Genomic DNA, 19,558 nt, shown 5'->3' on the forward strand with positions numbered 1-19,558 from the left:
AATTTACTGCTCTTGAGTTAGCAGGAAAGAAGCTGAGTGACTGAGAAAGTTATTGGCAGACGTGCATTTTCTTAATGACACTAAATGATCCTATTTTTGCAAATCACTTGCCTCCGTATGACCTAGAATTTTAGGAAAAATAATATGTATTGTCTCTTTTAAAATAATAGCTGAAGAATGTATATTTTTTGTATAAATATACATTTTTGAAAATTATATACACAAACATACAAATTTTATTCACTTTTTCGACTAACGAATGTAAATAGTTTTTCCCGCCAGCTAAAAGTGATCTTTGTCCAAAATTTTACAATTAGATTTAAACAGCAACCCTTTTGAAATATATTACATCTTTAGAAGCTAGAAAATTCAAGTTATAACTTTTTCATTTCCTAAATGATGAAAAAGTTGATTTTAGTTCAAAATTATTTTGTCTCATTTCAGAAGACAATAAAATTCTCTCTTTTAACAGAAAATAGAAATCTCCTTGTGAGTTCACTGATCTTGTTCCTGAATTGTCTCGTATGAGAATTGAAGACTAATTTATAAATTGCTTTTCATGAATAATATTTTACAAGAAAATACCAATATCAACTATTTTGAAGTGTTTATGAGAATTTACAGTATGTGAATCATCCTCAAGCTTCTCCCATGGAGGAAGCAAGCTCGCTCAGTGAAGGGAACACATGGCTGAAGCAGTTGGAGAGAGAATTGAGAGAGAAAATATCTGATCTCATTACTTCTGAATGAATACAATATAATGTATAGATACACGTGTATTATCTAATTTAGTTGATCTCTAGATATGACAGCTGTAATCTAGCTGTCACATTACACTTCACTAACTAACTAACTGTACAGTGAATAACTAATCAATTGCATATCCTATTATCCTAATACTCCCCCTCAAGTTGGGGGGTGTAAAATATTAATAACTCCCAGCTTACCAAGCAAAGAACAATGTTGCACCTTGCCCAAACCTTTTGTCAACAAGTCAGCTTGTTGATCTTTAGATGCAATGTAGTGTGTAAAGATTGCCCCTTCTTTGATCTTGTCTCTCACGAAGTGACAATTAATTTCTATGTACTTAGTTCTCTCGTGAAATATAAGATTTGCTGCAATTTGTAGTGCTGCTTTACTGTCACAAAACAAGTCTACTGGTTATTTAATTGATACATGTAGTTCTGCAAACAACCTCACTAGCCATGTTACCTCTGTTGTAACTACTGCCAAGCTTCTGTACTCTGCTTCTGCAGAGCTTCTTGATACAATTTGTTATTTTCGACTTCCAAGACACGAGAGATGCTCTAAATTTTACTATGAATCCAGTCACTGACCTCCTGGTATTGGGGCAAGTTGTCCAGTCTGCATCACAAAAGCATGTCAAACTGTCTGCCTGTTTGCTGCTCATAAGAACTCACATTCCTGGTGCCTGCTTTATGTACTCCACCACTCGAACAGCTGCATCCCAATGTGACATCTTTGGTGCTTGCATGAATTAACTTTATATCTGAACTATATAGCTTATGTCAGATCTTGTTATTGTCAAATACAATAGCCTCCCAATTAATCTTTGGTAAGCTGTTATATCATCTAATGCCTCATTTCCTGTTATTCCTGCATGTGCATCAAATTTCAGAGAAGTGAACTTCTGATTCAAATCTACTGGTGTTGCAGCTGGTTTGGTACCTCCTAATCCAAGATCTGAGATTAGTTGGAGCGCATACTTTCTTTGATTTAATAGGATTCCTTTGTCTGATCTTACAACTTCTATTCTCAAGAAATATCTTAATTGCCCAAGGTCTTTCACCTTAAACTTCTAATGCAGAACATCCTTTGCTTCTTGTATGAATCTGTTGCTACTTCCTAAAATCAGCAAATTATCTACATAAATCAGAATTGCCACAAAGTTATTTTCACTTCTTTTAGTGAACAATGAATAGTCATGTAAACTCTGTTTGTATCCTGCTTCTAACAAGGCTTCTGTGAGCTTTATGTTCCACCGCCTTGAGACTTGTTTTAGCCCATATAGTGACTTCATAAGCTTGCAAACCTTGGTCTCCCTGTCTTCTAAATCCCTGAGGAAGTTCCATGTATACTTCATCTTCCAAATCTCCTTGTAAGAATGCATTGAATACATCCATCTGATACATAGTCCATCCTTTTGCGGCTTCCAATGCAATGACTGCTCTAATAGTTACTATTTTGGTTACTGGAGAAAAGGTTTCATGGTAATCCAACCCTTCCTTTTGGCTGCTTGAACCTTTCTACATCTTTATTTGCTTTGTATTTGATCTTGTAAACCCATTTTGATCCAATAGCAGCCTTCCCTTTAGACAAGTCAATAACCTTCCATGTATGGTTGTCTTTCAATGCTTTAATTTCCATCTGCATTGCTTCCATCTACTTCCTGTCCTTTGAGGCTTCCTTGAAATTCTGTGGCTCTGTCAGTGTTGAGATTTTGGCTAAGTAGCACCTGTATTTTTGTGTCACATTATCATAACACATGTAGTCAGCTATAGAGTAAAGTGTTGCCCCATTGGTCTTATTGTTGGTTATGTAATCTTGAAGCCACAATGGTGCTTTACTAATTCTTCCTGATTTCCTCAAGGACTCAGAAGTGTCAACTGTAGTTATAGGAGTAAGGTCAGCAATTTCTGTATCAAGAGTATGAGGTTGTGGTGTTGCATCTGCAGCAAGGTCTAATTGTGTCTCCTATTCATCTGATCCTGAGTCTAAAGCAGTTAGACTATCTTCAAACTCATCATCATCAAAAGAATTGTTCCCTTCTGAATTACCTGTTGTATCATGGTCAGCCAATGTATTTTGAGTGTGCTCATCTGCAGTATCTGTTGAATTATGAGCAGGATCCAATGGAGTTTGAGTTTGAGCATTTTTATGATCATCATAGTGCCCATCTTCCTCATGATCAGCCAGTCTCCCCCTATCACGAGGTCTTGTAAATGCAGATAGTTGAACACTGAATGGAAAAAATACATACATGTCCTTCTTGAATGGAAAAATATGTTCTTTGAACACAACATCTCGACTCACAAGGAGATGCTTGGACTCCAAATCCAGCAACCTGTAACCCTTTTGAGTTTTAGAATAGACAAGAAACACATCAATTTTGGCTCTAGGTGAAAACTTGTCCTATTTAGGCAAGCTGACTGCATAACACAAGCAGCCAAACATCTTTAAATATGCCAAGGAAGGTGATCTTCCATACAGAATTTCAAATGGGCATTTCCCATTGAGCACAGTAGTTAGAAGTCTGTTGATGACATAGACAACAACCTCTATACATTCTCCCCAAGAATCTGGTGGGAATTCCTGCTTGAAACTTAAGTGCTCTTGTAACATCAAGTATGTGTCTATGTTTACGTTTAACAACTCCATTTTGTTGAGGTGTATAAGCACAACTACTTTGATGTATGATTCCATAAGAATCTAACATTTCATTGTACTTAACATTGAGGAATTCAATCCCATTATCACTTCTAATTATCTTTACAATTGCAGAGAACTGTATTTTAATCATGGAAAGAAATTTCTTTAAGACAACAATCACACCAGTCTTAAATTGCATCAAGAACACCCAAGTATATCTTGACATATCATCAACAGTGGTTAAGAAATACTGCTTCTTATGATAAGTAGGGGTCTTATAAGGTCCCCAAATATCTATATGTAAGAGTTTTAGAGCATGTGAACTCTTAGAAGTACTGCTAGGAAATGGCAACCTACTCTACTTAGCCAGTGGGCATATTGGACAATCAGTGATTGAGCTAACATCTGTTACTGTATTTTGTAAGAAGTTTATATGCTTCACGGTGCTCATTGAAGGGTGTCCAAGTCTTGCATGCTACAACTTTCCATCTGTCTGTTCACTTTGCACAACTGCAGCCATGACTGGTTCCTTTACCACCTTATTGAGAAATTTCTCTACTATGTACATTCCTCATTTATCTCTACCAATACCCATCACCCTGCCACTGTTAAGGTCCTGAAAGATGCAAAAGTCAGAAAAGAAATTGATAGAGCAAGAGAGATCCCTGGTCAGTTTTGAGACTGAGAGCGAATTGAATTTGAAATCAGGAACAAATAATACATTCTGCACACTCATGTTATCCAGAAATTTTGCAACTCCTATATGAGTAATAGCTGCATTCTTCCCAGTAGGTAAATTACCTTGTTCTCCATTTTGTGGATTAAGCTTCCTCTTTGCGTTTAATAGTTCTAGATTGGCAGTAATATGATGTGAAGCACCTAAGTCATCTATCCACTCACTACATTTTAAATCTTCCATAAATATAGTGATTATACCTGTCTTGTTTCCCTGTGAATCATCAGCTCATTTGTTCAGCATGGTGAGTATCTGATCATACTGATCTTTGGTGAAGAAATATCCATCTCTAGTGCTGTTACCTTCCTTCACACATGATTTATTGTCTAAATTCACATTACTGCTTACATTGTTGGCTGAGTACTTCTTTCTTCCTTTGAAATCTACAGGGTATCCCACCAATTTGTAATAATTCTCCTTCAGGTGCCCTTTCATATTGCAGTATTCACACTGCATAAAAGGTTTCTTTCCTTTATAGGGCCGCCCTCGACTTGCTTGCATTGCCAAAGGATTAGACTTCTCAGAACCAGCAGAATTAGACCTTTGGTTTTCATTCTCAACAATCATTGCATAGGCTTGATTTAGGGTTGGTTCAACAGTTTTCATGAGTATTTGTCTCCTTGCCTGATCATAAGAGTCATTAAGTCTACTCAAAAACTGAAGTAACTTTTGTGTCTGAAAATGCTCTATGTTTTCCTTCGATTTTGTACAACCACATCCTCGTGAAGGAACCATGGCATCGTACTCTGCCCACAATTCCTTCAGCTTTGTGAAGTATGTTGAAATCGAATCTGTACCTTGAGTTATTGTACTAATTTCCCTATGTAATTGAAAAATTCTAACTCGATTCACCTTATTGAACCTTTCTCGCAAATCCTCCCAGACTAGGTGCGCATTTGATGTATAGACAATACCACTATGAAGGTCCGGTGACACATTGTTCATGATCCAGGAAAGTGCAATAGCATTGCATGTTTCCCAATTTTCATGGAGCTCAATCTCAAACGAGTCTTTTTGCATGTGCCTAATACGAACCTTAACTTTCTCTTAGCTTGTAAAGTTATTCGCATCGATCTACGCCAAATTTTATAATTCTTTGATCCGGTGAGTTTGATAGGAATCAGAATAGAACCTGGTGTGTCTGAAGGATGTACAAACAGAGGATGAGAGTGATCGATTTTTTCTGCCGCCATTGTTGAGTTTCAGAAATTGAGCTTCGAAGATGACGATATCTGAATCTATTCAAAAAATGAGTTGAATTTGCAGAAATGTCTCTATTGCTCTAATACCATGAGAATTTACCGTATGTGAGTCGTCCTCAAGCTTCTCTCATGGAAGAAGCAAGCTCTCTCAGTGAAGGGAACACATGGCTGAAGCAGTTGGAGAGAGAATTGAGAGAAAATATCTGATCTCATTACTTCTGAATGAATACAATACAATGTATATATACACGTGTATTTATCTAATTTAGCTGATCTCTACATATGACAATTGTAATCTAGCTGTCACATTACACTTCACTAACTAACTAATTAACTGCGCAGTAAATAATTAATTAACTGCATATCCTAATATCCTAACAGTTTGGTTGACAGGCGGGTATACTCACCACTATATTACAACAACATTAAGATAAAATCATGCGCTGAAATATTTCAAAACTTAAATACAATCAAGTGACTGTGATTTATCGAGAAATTTATCATGGCATACCTTACAAAGCATGACGAGTGAGCTTGTTATCGGAGAATGAACGGTTTAGTAATTTAAAAAAAGACTTAATCATGGAATCAATTATCAATGTGACAATGCGTTAGTGGTCCATATATGCCAACTTATCCTTCGGAAAAAAAGAAAATATATTATAATAATTATCATAATAAATAATGCCAACTAACGAGAAAACTTTTGGGCTGTCATTGTTCCTATTCCCTAATGATTGCTCCTACATATAGCCTACGATTAGAAAAGATCACATAATGGAGTGGGAAACTACTTTAATGCTAGCTAAGTATTGTTTTACTTATTTATGATCTTAGAATAGTTTAATTTACGTTCTAATTACGCGAAACTTGTTTATGTGATTTATAAATTAAGAAATTTATTGTAAAAAAATTACCGGTGCATGTTCAATATACAATATGTTGGCCGTTAGATAATAATGAATCAACCAAGAAAAAAAAAAGACGAGGAAAAATTGCGTTTTAAATTCTCAAACTTAAAAGAAATTGCTTTGTTTTGGTATTGTAGTGCATATTAGGGGGTGGGGGGTTGCTTTGTTTTTACTTCCTCACAACAATTTATCACGATTTCCACATATTGGTGAGGCCCAAAGGCTAACAAATCAGAGTGGTATTACGTCGACATGTCTATTAACATGATTCAATTTTCCATCATGATATAAACGTGCTATCAATTTTCAGTTTGTCTTCGTCCTTTATTCTCTTTCTTTTTTCCTTTTTCTTTCTTGTTCTATTAGGAGGGAGATAAAGTTGACAAGACTTGACAGCAAAGAAGGACAAAGATGGTTAGGGCTGCTAAAAGGGAAAATGACAATATAGATATTTTAAAAATAATAGTCGAAAATCTCTTCTACCCTTTTCAAGCGTAATTGCATAAATAATACGTAAATAGAACAACTACTTAAAATATACGATTTTATTTTTTTACTTATATATACTAATGGTGTATAAGTTTACCACATAATGCTAGCCCCATTTTCGTGCTGCTCGTTTTTCATCATTTGTTTCAACAATTCATATGTTAGTGTAACATGATTTCGTGAACCGCCAGGGGTTGTGATGGATATTGAGATTTTATCCTTAATTAGAGGTATCGGTTGAACTATATAAATGGAGAAGATCGAGGCTTTTTTCGCTTTAATATATTTTACAACGGACAGTTTCAAATCAGTCGAGATTTCAAAATGAGTACCACACACCAAATGGGATACTAGAAAAACATAAGTTCATCCCAAATACAAGCATATATAATATGTTCAGAATTAAATACATTTAAAAAAAAACATATACGGTGATGTGAGTATAACAATTAGGATTGAAACTGTCTTATTGACCTTCTGAAAATTAAAGAAATCAAAATTTTAAGTATTTTTTCGGTAATGCCCTAAGTCAAACCAATATATTAAACCTAACAGGATATAATGTATAGGTCAAAATCTACCACGGAACATTTAGGGCGAGGAAGTATTGAGGAAAAATCAGTCGAGATCGATCAGGAAATGGCAAAACTCGTGGTCAGGATGCCTATGACGGTCGAGGACGAGGTCCGCGGAAAGAATCGTAACGACTAGTTTTTAGAATAGCTGGATACTATAGGGGATATTCTAAAGAATATTCTCTGTACATGTACTATTAGGGTTTACTATGGATATGCCTCATATAAAGAAGATAAAAGAGAAGGAAAAAGGGTATGAAATTTTCAGGTGATAAGAGCATATTTCTGAAAACGATTCTCTCTCTCTAGCAAAGATACAAACATTACATTTTCATCAAGATTCTTATTCATATTATTCCATACTTTTTCATCAGATCCGAGAATAGTTCGAACATTCTAGAATTTATCTTTCACTCATCATTGTCAGGAGGAACAATCATCTAGTTCATTATTCATTGGGTGAATCACTCCTCATATTTACTTAAATGTCATTTATTGCTATTTATTGCTAGTTACTCCTCCACTATTGCTCATACTTTTTGGATATTTAATGCTTGTTATTGTCAATCTCCCACTAGATTCGTCCCACATTATCCACACTTTCATGATCCACATTTAGAGATATTACATTAACTAGGTTTAGCACAGTAGTTCTATAGCTAACACGGATCGCTAACGTAAAAAGAAAAAGGAGAAAGCAAGAACAAAATCCCCTTTCTTTGTATGGACAGATCTAATATGGCAGGTAACATAGAAGAAAGAACGAGAATAATGAGTGACCTCCCAACCAACCTCATGAATATCATCAATGAGAGCTCTGAAGCAGTGGACGAGGATGCAACGCCCAATTCCTCCCCCGGGCAAAGTGGGTCACCCCTCCTCACTGTAGTATCACAAAATCTCTTGGTAAGGGATCCTCCACATCCGTAGCGAAGGAGATGCCACCAGCAGTAAAAAAGCTCCTTGAGGCTTGGCTAACTGACACGCTAACCAGCGTCCTCCATAAGCCCATTTGGGACACGGCTACAGAAAATGCGAGGACTTACGTTATGCCACCAGCAGACGAGCAGCATAATCAAATTCCTCATCCTCCAACGACATGTATTACTCACAATGTCATTAATAGTGCAGATGACGACACTCTCGCAGCTATCCTGAAAGTGATGGAGGAAATGGAGAATGAGAACAAAGCACTTTGGGACCAAATAAGAAAATACCAAGAAAGGGTCGATAAGATACCGGGCGCCCCTAAGCTCTTGTCGAAGAGAGATGTCGGTCGATTCATCGAGAAGCCGTATAGTGATGTCGCCACCCCATATGCCATACCAAAGACCTTTAAAATGCCACTCTATCTGAAAATATATGATGGCACAACCGACCCCAAAGACCATGTGACTCACTACGTCACCGTCGTGAAAAGAAATGATCTAGCCAAGGAACAAGTATCCTCCATATTGTTAAAAAAAATCGGTGAGACCCTCACGGGAGGAGCGTTAACATGGTATTCACAACTGCTTATGCGTTCCATTAAAACCTTCAAAGAAATAGCCGACAAGTGCGTAACAGCCCATGTTGGGGCCAAGAAGGCCGAGGCGAGAGTAAACAACATATTTGCTATTAAATAGTCTCCGGGAGAGGGAGTGAGGGACTTCTTTGCCCGGTTCAACCGAATAAGAATAATCTTGCCGAATGTATCAGAAGGGATTGCGGTCGTAGCTTTTCAGAATTGGCTAAGCAGAAATGGTTCAAGGGCAACAAGAAAGTTATTAAGTCGGCTTATGAAGTACCCCACAACTACTTGGGATGAAATACACAACGTGTATTGTGCCGAGGTCCGAGCAGACGAGGACGACCTCAACGGGCCAACTCATCAACTGACCTCGGTACAAGCTGAATCCAGAATAGATCGAAGAAATGATATCAGAAGGGACCTCACAGCTCCGCGACCCAACAAGGAACGACATCTACCATATGTTAGAATTGCCATTGCATCCTCCTCCCGCCATGAAGAGGGCTCACCCCGATCGAGAATAGGGACTCACCAAAACGAGAGAGGTATACTCCATTTATTATCCACTCGCAATTTTTGTGTATCACCTACAGAAATAGTTTATGCCTTGGAGAAGCTCGGACCAAAGGTGAAGTGTCCGCAAAAGATGAGGTCGAACCCGAATACCAAAAAGTCGGACGCCCTATGCGAGTTCCACCAAGAGCGAGGGCATAAAATCGAGGATTGCATCGCCTTAAGAAAGTAGGTCATAAATATGCTACGAGAGGGATACCTCAAAGAGTTGATGAGCGACCGAGGAAGGGTCAACTTTGCCAGAGGTCGTGAATAACATCAAGGACCGCCAAAACCACCCTCGTCGACCCGCACCATCCACATGATCATCAGCGGCGGTGGCGATGCTTCCATCAATAGTGTGAAGTTCACCACAACCCACAAGTTCAAACGGTCAATCACCCACGAACGGTATGATGAACTCGAAGAAAGTATCATCTTCGATGAGTCAGATACAACTAGTTTGGTTTTCCCTCACTATAATGCCCTTGTTATCACTTTACGAATTTTAGATACCGATGTGGGACGCATTATGGTAGATGATGGGAGCGGCGCGTGCATTATCCACCCTCGAGTACTTGCACAAGTGAAACTCGAGGATATGATAGTGATGCGCTGCATCACGATAACAGGTTTTAACAATGCAGTGGAGCGAATATCTGGCAAGATCACACTCCCCGTCCTGGCCGGTGGAGTTACTCTAGAAACCACATTTCATATCATGGACCATGACACAACATACAACGCCATAATAGGGAGACCATGGATACACACCATGAGAGCTATCCCCTCCAGCTTGTACCAAGTCAACAAATTCCTAACTCCATGGGGAATATTCAGTATATGAGGGGAACAACGCACATCCCGGTAATGCTACCACATCGCTCTAGATTGTACGGTCACTCAATAAACGAATGACAAAGAAAAATAGGCATAGCAATCAACAGGGTCGAGGTTGATACGTGATGATAGCGAAAACGTCATCAGGGACCCCGATACGGTCGAAGCCATGGGATCGACTGTCGAAGACCTCGACCCCATTAAATCAGATAGTGACGACCACAACAAAAAAGCTTACATCGGTTGCAAGCTTCAGGAACTAGGTAAATTTGGTCAATTCTTAACTGCTAACGCGGACTTGTTTGCTTTTAGACATGCAAATATGCCAGGTATCCCGAAAGAAATCTCCACGCACAAGCTGAATGTCGATCCATTCCATCCCCCGGGGAGACAGGTTAGGCGTAAGTTTAACTCTGCCATTAATGATGTGGTACGCGAAGAGGTGGAAAACTATTGGAAAATGGCTCCATCGGGGAGTCGAAATACCCTTAATGGGTCGCCAACGTTGTCATGGTGAAAAGAAGAATGGGAAATGGAGGATGTGCGTAGACTTTACAGATTTGAAAAAAGCATGCCCCAAAGATTCATTTCTGTTACCCCATATCGACCAACTCATCGATGCAACGGCCGGGCATGAACTACTGAGCTTCTTGGATGCCTACTCGAGCTATAATCAAATACTCATGGAAGAAGAGGTCCAGGAGAAAACCACTTTTATCACCCATCAGGGGACGTACTGGTACAAGCTCATGCTCTTCGGGTTGAAAAAAACAGGAGCAACTTACCAAAGGTTAGTAACGAGGATTTTCAAAGACTAACTCGGCAAAATAATAGAAGTCTATATAGACGACATGCTGGTCAAGTCCAAAAGGAAAAAGGATCATATCGACCACCTAAGAGAAACCTTCGACATATTCAGGCGGTACGGAATGAAACTGAATCCCGAAAAATGTGCATTCGGCATGGCCACGGGAAAATTCCTAGGTTTCCTGGTATCACAGTGAGGGATCGAGGTCAACCCTGATCAAATCAGAGCCATCGAAGGAATACAAAACACCTAACCACCAAAAAACAGGTTAAGAGGTTAACTGGCCATATCGCCGCCCTTTCAAGATTCATTTCGTAATCGACGTCGAGACGAGATTCCCTTACCTCGAAAAACTGGCCCCGGCCTTAGTCGTAGCTTCACGAAAGCTTAGACCATATTTCGAGTGCCACCCTATCTAGGTCATCTCGAATTTTCCCCTTTGGAGCATTTTGCATAAATTTGAGCTATCGGGTAGGTTAGCCAAATGGGCCATCGAACTGAGCGAGCAGGATATCACATATTAGCCGCAAATAGCGATAAAGTCACAAGTCCTTGCAGACTTCGTCGCTGACTTCAGCGCAAAAATAATTTCCGAAGTCGAAAAAGAAGTCGTTCACGCTTCTCCCCAAACACAAGATCTTTGGGTCCTGTACACTGGGACTCGTACTCAAAGTCCCAACCGGCGAAGTGATTCGCCAGTCCATAAGATGCCCGGACATGACTAACAATGAGACCGAGTATGAGGCCGTAATTGCAGGGCTGAGACTAACACTCAAATACGTGGCGAAACGGCTAAGACTACGCTGTGATTCTCAACTCGTTGTCAACCATGTCACAGAAACTTTCCAAATTGAGGAACAAAGGTTGCAAAAGTACCAGGCCAAAATTTGCAAGTTGCTGCCCGAGTTCGACGAATGCCAGCTCGACCAAATCCCCCGAACACAGAATACTGAGACAGATAGCCTCACCAAATTAGTCGTAGCCACCAAAAACATTGCAACCAGGGACAAAAGTGTAGTCCACCCTCTCAACTCATCGATAGACCTAATCGAGGTAAGAACCATAAACCTCACATGGGACTGGCGCAACTGTATTGTCACATATTTGTAGGACAGCATACTCCCATGTGATAAAAAAAAAGCCAAGAAACTGAGAATACAAGCAGCTAGGTATAGCATCATCCAAAACGACATGTATAAGAGAACGTACGATGGCTCTCGGGCAAAATGCTTGAGCCCAGATCAGACGTGGCGCATTCTTGAGGACGTCCACTAAGGACATTGCGGAGCTCATTCCGGCAATCGGGTTTTGGTCAGATACCTTATACGGGCAGGGTATTACTGGCCCACCATGAAAAAAGAGGTCGTGGATTTCGTGAAAAAATACGAGCAATGCCAAAAGTATGCCCCAGTGATTCACCAAGCAGGCGAACACCACCACTCAGTCACTTCCCCTTGACATTTATCAAATGGGGAATGGACATCGTAGGCCCCCTCCCGGCAGGACGAGGTAACGTATGATTCCTTTTGGTTTTGACTGACTATTTCTCTAAATGGGTAGAAGTAGGAGCATTCGCCCAAATACGCGAACAGGAAGTGATCGCCTTCATATGGAAAAACATTGAATGTCGATCCGGCCTCCCCAAAGAGATCAGCTGCCACAACGGACCCCAATTTACAGGAAAGAAGGTCGCTAAATTTTTTGAAAAATGGCATATCAAAAGAATACTCTCAACGCCATATCATCCCGCGGACAATGGACAAGCGGATTCCTCCAACAAGTTGATACTGAACATCATGAAGAAAAAGCTTGAAGACGCCAAAGGGTTGTGACCGAAAATATTACCAGAAGTACTCTGGGCCTACCGAACAATGCCGAAGACAAGCATAAGAGAGACACATTACTCATTAGTCTATGGGACTGATGCGGTAATACTGGTCGAAGTCGGGGAGCCCAGCCTAAGATACTCCCACGAGAGCAGACCAAGGAACGATGAAAGCAGAAGGGAGGAGCTCGACGAAGTCAAAAAATGAAGAGATATGGCCTACATAAGGATGATCGCCCAAAATCAACAAGCAAAACGCTATTATAACAAAAAGGCAAAGGTCAGGCCACTCAAAGTCAGGGACTACATGCTTAAAGCTAAAACACAAGCAAGCAAAGACTCACGAGAAAGTAAACTGGGAGCAAATTGAGACAGCCTGTAAAAATCACGGCAACAAGGGTCATTCCAACTAGAAACAATGGAAGGAAAGCTACTACCAAACAACTGGAATATTACCCACCTCAAGTATTTCAACTTTTAAGAGATAAAGCGTCCCCCAAGTCGTACTCTTTTTCCCCTCACTTGAGTTTTGTCCCAATTGGGTTTTCTCAAGGTGGTTTTTAACGAGGCGACGATGGGGACACTTCAGGTCGAAGTGCGCACAAACGGAGGCACAAGTGTCATACCCAGACCTCGGGGAGCGTGACCGGCGCTCAACCGAGTGAACTCGGTCGAGCAAGCCTGTTAGATTCTCTCTACCCGACCTTGTCCATGAATAGAGTGGAGATGTACTCCATTAATTAAACACTAAAACATTTTCATTAACAACTCCCATTTCATTTCCATTAGCAACTTCATTTATAATTTCCAAATTATTACAGGTTATAAATATAATGAAAAATATGTTTGCCAAATATCAACATTTCTAGTTCAATTCCCAACATAGAATACCACCCACAACCTGTCTATGGAGCCTCTAAGTACAACAAAAGTGAAGAATAGAAGTGTCGGCGATAAGGCCCCGGCTATACATCATAGTACAAAGTACAACGTAAGATGACACAAAGCCCAGAATAGAGTAGGGCTCACCAAAACCTGCTAAATAGAGAGTGACTGCTAACGATGACCAAAGTTATCCGCTGATGAACCGCCTGCATCCATTGAGGATGCAGCGCCCCCGGCAAAATGGGACGTTAGTACATATGGAATAGTACTAGTATGTAAAGCTAACTGTCCTTTTTCAAAATAGAATGCCAACATAAAAGGGAAAACTATGAAAACAACAATCAACAATCAATGATATACAATTTTCAAGTTAAAACATATTAATTTCCAAAATACGAAGATAATATTATTTTTGATTGGGAGATCTTTAGCACCGATATACCACTGTTCACAATACCAATATTCACAGTAACAATACCACTGTTCACAGTACTAATATTCACAATACCAATACCACCGTACTTTTAGCACGGAGTCCGATCACGACCCGATCGGCTAGGCCATCTTATTAGAGACATCAACCACAATCACTCTCAATACCAATACCACCGTAATTTTAGCACGGAGTCCAATCACAACCCGATCGGCTAGGCCATCTCATTAGAGATATCAACCACAATCTCAATTACAATTTCCAGCACAATCACCACCATGTGTGCGGCATGGTGTCCGATCATGACCCGATCGGCTAGGCCATCTCACCACAATGTCGTATGGATCGACATCATCATTTTCTATCAATCACTATCCCAATTAAGGGGAATAATTTAATCACATCAATCTCATCCCAAATAAGGGGAATAATTTTATCACATCAATCTCATCCCAAATAAGGTGAATAACCACAGTCCACTCCTACACCGGCACGTATAGTTTCGGGGTTAGGTTATTTCAACCATCCCTTCCTCGGTAATTATCGATACTCTCAAAAATATTTTTGATTTGTTTACAAAGGAAACAACAATACAAATATGTTTACCTCATAACTTTTCATAGCATATATAGCCTCATTGGCACTTTCAACATCATTATTTCATTGGCTCTCTTGGACATACATATGATTCATCATTGTCACGACCCAAAATTCCCACCTTCGGGGTCGTGATGACACCTAACATTTTACTTGCTAGGCAAGCCAACATTAGAAAAATCTTAACCATTTTTGAATAAATAAATTTAAGCGGGAGTCAATTACTGAAATAAAGTGCGGAAGACCATAACAAACGGATCATCCAAATACATCCCCGAATCTGGTGTCACAAGTGCACGAGCTACTAGAATAATACAAATAAAGGTCTGAATAAAATTCAAGTTGTTTGAAAGATAATACGCAACTAAGATAAGATAGAAGGGGACTTCAGAACTGCGGACGTTGTGCAGTTATACCTCAAGTCTCTTCTAGGTAGCTGAATCCGAGCAAGTCTATGGTACGCCGCTAGGACCAACTCCAAAATCTGCACAAGAAGTGCAGATTATAGTATGAGTACAACCGACCCCATGTACTCCGTAAGTATCGAGCCTAACCTCGACGAATTAGTGATGTGGCTATGACAGGACACATACGTAAACAACCTATACAAGTATATACAAATACGAAGCAACAATAATGTCACGCCCCAAACTAGGGGAGGCATGACTGGCACTCGATACTGTATTCGATCGAGTTAGCCACTAAACATACTAGCTAACTAGACTGGGGGCCCAACAGATCGGGCAGCACAACATCTGAAATACTAAGCCTGGACCGTAAGGGTTATGACATGAATAACAATAAGCCATATAAACATAGGTAGACAAGCCAAAATAATAAAATACTAGCTGGCCGATGAGGCCGCGACTGAAGACATACATGCCTACACACCTATATATACATGCCAAGCCTATGGGCTGGAGACTGAAAGCAGCAAAAAGAAACCTAGAATATTGTGTCCACAATAGCCTCTAAGAGTGTCATAAGCATTGTCGGGATAAGGCCCCAACTATACCCAAACTGTACAACAAAAGTAACCATCCTATGAAAGCTCCAGGAAGAGGTGGAGATTACCAATTCACAGCTGAACCCCGAAATCCTAGCGGATGGGTCGATCTAAGTCCCTACCTGGACCTGCACGCACGAAACAAAAATGCAGTGTCCCCAGGCAACGGGACATCAATACGAATAAAAATGTACTGGTATGTAAGGCAGAAAGTAGAATCATACATAGCTGATGTAAAAAGGTAATAAATATACCGCCTGACACTGAAACTCTGATAGCCTCCATGACCGACATCCGACCTCATAGTAATAAAATATGCATGGTATGCTCGTGTAATCGTATGTCGTGAATACATATATATTGATGTAAATGCATGACATACCCAACCAAATGCTAGCAATGGCGGTCTCTCCCGGTAGCTAACCGGTATCATATTGCCAACCTGTGGCCATCTGTACAATAACTTTTGCCGACCTTTATTTCGCAACTTGCTTGACTCCAAAACTTAACATGTGACCAGTGTGATATTATAATACCTCATAACACATTATTCTTAGCATATTATACACTCTTAGTCTTATCCCACAGGTGCAAGTTAATTTAAACCTTCCGAACGCGCGGGGTGCTACCCGAGCCATTTCTTTAACCATGAACCTTTGTTTAAGGGATTCCTTTGACTTAAAGCTTTAGTTTAGTTCCTTGATATTACCACACATTTTCAGTCTTATTCTCCCAATGTGCTATACCCAATCATATATACCTAATATAACCATGCCACGTTACGTATATTACGTAAGAGAAGAGAGAAACACCTGGGGTCTCACAGTCTCCCCCTTTAAGAACATTCGTCCGCGAATGGGTCAAGTCAATTCCTTGGTTTCATTTCTTGTCTGCTAATACGTTATTTGCGAAGCTATATTTGTTACATTTGCAAAGCATAAATCAAATTCTGAATATTCCAACTACTAGGCTTCGTATAGCTTAAGTCGTAAATAGGTGGGGGTACTTTTTCCTCATTTCCTCCTCAGCTTCCCAGGTCATTTCCTCGATGTTGTTATTTCGCCATACCACTTTCATGGAAGCCACTTCTTTAGTTCAAAGCTTCCTTACCTGCCGATCTAAAATAACTACTGGTACCTCTGCATAAGATAAGTCTTCAGCAATGTGAATATCCTCAATGGGCGTAATACGTGAAGGATCTCCAATGCACTTCCGCAACATAGATACATGAAAACAGGATGGACTGCTTCCAATTCTAAAGGCAAATCAAGCTCGTACACCACCCTACCAATCCTCTGAATAATCTTATACGGTCCAACATACCTGGGGCTGAGCTTCCCCTTCTTTCCAAATCGCATGACGCCCTTCATAGGTGATACTTTCAGGAAAACCCAATCTTCTACATCAAACTCTAAGTCTCGTCGTCGAACATCTGCATAATACTTTTGCCGACTTTGTTCTGTACGCAGCCGGTCTCTAATAAGTTTTACCTTTTCCATTGCTTGCTGGACTAAGTTAGGAACTAGCAACTCTGCTTCCCCGACCTCGAACCAACCGATCGGCGACCTACACTTCCGCCCGTATAGTGCTTCGTAAGGAGCCATCTGAATACTAGCTTGGAAGCTGTTATTATAAACGAACTCAATAAGAGGTAGATGATCATCCCAACTTCCTTTAAAATCTAGCACGCAGGCACGTAACATATCCTCAACTTTCTGAATAGTACGCTCTGCCTGTCCATCAGTTTGCGGATGAAAAACGGTGCTAAGATTTACCTGCGTGCCTAGACCCTTCTGAAAACATTTCCAAAAAAATGCTGTAAATTGAGCCCCTCGATCAGAGATAATAGATAATGGCACTCCGTGAAGGCGAACAATCTCTCGAATGTAAAGCTTGGCATAATCCTCAGCTGAATATGTCGTCCTGACTGGCAGGAAATGAGCAGATTTTGTAAGACTATCAATAATTACCCAAATAGAATCATACCTCTGTGGAGTGCGAGGCAAACCAGTGATGAAGTCCATATTTATCATGTCCCATTTTCATAATGGAAGCTCAATACACTAAGTTAGGCCTCCAGGCCTCTGATGTTCGGCTTTAACTTGCTGGCAATTGGGACATTGGGTTACCATCTCCGCGATATCTTTTTTCATTCCATTCCACCAATAGATCTGTCGAAGGTCCCGATACATCTTTGTTGCTCCGGGATGAACTGCATATCTAGAATAATGGGCCTCCGAAAGAATCTTGGCACGGAGCTCTCCTACTGACAGTACACATAAGCGGCCCTGGTATCTAAGGACTCCATCTCCAGTTAGCTCAAATAAAGGTTGTCGCTGCTGTGGAATACTTTCCCTCAGTTTTATAAGCTCAGGATCCTCGTGTTGTCGCTCTTTCACTTCAGTAACAAAAGAAGATTTTGCCGTATTCTGAACGAGAATGCGTCCACCCTCTGCATCTACCAAACGCACCTGCAAGCTAGCTAGCCGGCATAGATATTTGGTCATCTTGACCTTATCAGCTTCAACATGGCTTAGACTGCCCATGGACTTCCGGCTAAGGGCATCAGCAACAATATTAGCTTTGCCGGGATGATATAAAATATCAACATCATAGTCCTTTAGTAATTCTAGCCATCTTCTTTGTCGTAGGTTCAGCTCCCTCTGTTTAAATAAATACTGAAGGCTCTGGTGGTCGGTGAAAACATCAATATGAACCCCATATAGATAATGCCGCCAAATCTTTAGGGCAAATACAACTGCGGCTAACTCAAGATCGTGCGTAGGATAGTTCTGTTCATGTTTTCGCAACTGTCTGGAGGCGTACGCGATAACCTTATCATGCTGCATAAGAACATAACCTAGGCCAATTCTCGAGGCATCACAATATACAACATAACCCTCGGTGCCATCCGGAAGAGTCAAGACAGGTGCCGTAGTAAGCCTTTTCTTTAGTTCCTAAAAACTTTGTTCACATGCCTCAGTCCACTGAAACTTAGCTCCCTTATGTGTCAGTTTCGTCAATGGTGCAGAGATAGAGGAAAATCCCTCCACAAACCTTCGGTAATACCATGCCAAGCCTAAAAAGCTACGAACCTCTGTCGGATTCAAGGGCCTCGGCCAAGTCATCACAGCTTCAATCTTTTGGCCATCAACCTTGATACCATCGCCGGTAATAACATGACCAAGAAAAGCTACAGAAGTTAGCCAAAATTTACATTTAGAGAATTTAGCATATAACTTGTAGTCCTGGAGAGTCTGCAATACAGCTCGCAAGTGGTCCGCATGCTCGGCTTACGATCGTGAATATATCAGGATGTCGTCAATAAACACAATCACAAATTCATCCAAGAATGGTTTGAATACCCGGTTCATAAGATCCGTAAGGCTGATGGGGCATTTGTAAGCCCGAAAGACATGACAAGGAATTCAAAATGGCCATACCTCGTCCTAAATGCTGTTTTTGGGATATCAATATCCCTGACTCGTAGCTGATGATAACCGGATCGCAAGTCGATCTTTGAAAAGCATTTGGCACCTTGTAACTAGTCAAACAAGTCATAAATCCATGGAAGAGGATACTTATTCTTGATAGTGACTTTATTTAGTTGCCTGTAGTCAATGCACATCCGCAAGGACCCATCTTTCTTTCGAACAAAGAGCACCGGAGCACCCCATGGGAATGTACTTGGCCTAATAAAGCCTTTATTGAGCAAGTCCTTCAGTTGTTCCTTCAATTCCCTTAGCTCTGCAGGAGCCATTCTGTAGGGAGGAATGGATATAGGCTGCGCATCAGGAAG

General features: G+C 40.4%; 2 protein-coding genes and 1 long non-coding RNA gene across 3 annotated transcripts; 1 reads left to right on the forward strand and 2 right to left on the reverse strand.

Moving 5' to 3' along the window:
• Positions 1–1,106: 1,106 nt before the first annotated feature.
• LOC138896920 (uncharacterized) lies at positions 1,107–5,848 on the reverse strand. Its single transcript, XR_011410516.1, has 2 exons — positions 4,327–5,848; positions 1,107–4,006 (listed from the first exon to the last, which is right to left on the reverse strand). It is a non-coding gene; the product is annotated as an uncharacterized lncRNA (long non-coding RNA).
• Positions 5,849–9,687: 3,839 nt separating this feature from the next.
• On the forward strand, positions 9,688–10,212 carry LOC138897902 (uncharacterized). Its single transcript, XM_070183927.1, has one exon. The coding sequence runs from the start codon at positions 9,688–9,690 to the stop codon at positions 10,210–10,212; it is 525 nt and encodes a 174-aa protein (XP_070040028.1).
• Positions 10,213–17,822: 7,610 nt separating this feature from the next.
• LOC138897903 (uncharacterized) lies at positions 17,823–19,519 on the reverse strand. The gene is made up of 2 exons (XM_070183928.1): positions 19,371–19,519; positions 17,823–18,315 (listed from the first exon to the last, which is right to left on the reverse strand). The coding sequence occupies exons 1-2, from the start codon at positions 19,517–19,519 to the stop codon at positions 17,823–17,825; spliced, it is 642 nt and encodes a 213-aa protein (XP_070040029.1).
• Between the last annotated feature and the right edge of the window lie 39 nt (positions 19,520–19,558).

This window comes from Nicotiana tomentosiformis, chromosome 8 (assembly GCF_000390325.3).
Source record: "Nicotiana tomentosiformis chromosome 8, ASM39032v3, whole genome shotgun sequence".
Taxonomy (NCBI): Eukaryota; Viridiplantae; Streptophyta; class Magnoliopsida; order Solanales; family Solanaceae; genus Nicotiana; species Nicotiana tomentosiformis.

What these genes read in the sequence shown, in the direction of transcription:
- LOC138897902 (XM_070183927.1), top strand. Translation starts at nt 9,688, where the DNA reads ATGATCATCAGCGGCGGTGGCGATGCTTCCATCAATAGTGTGAAGTTC.
- LOC138897903 (XM_070183928.1), bottom strand. Translation starts at nt 19,519, where the DNA reads ATGGCTCCTGCAGAGCTAAGGGAATTGAAGGAACAACTGAAGGACTTG. An exon ending in CGGATGTGCATTGACTACAG is followed by an intron (nt 18,316 to 19,370) that starts GCAACTAAATAA and finishes TGATGCCCTTAG; the next exon opens with CCGGAAGTCCATGGGCAGTC.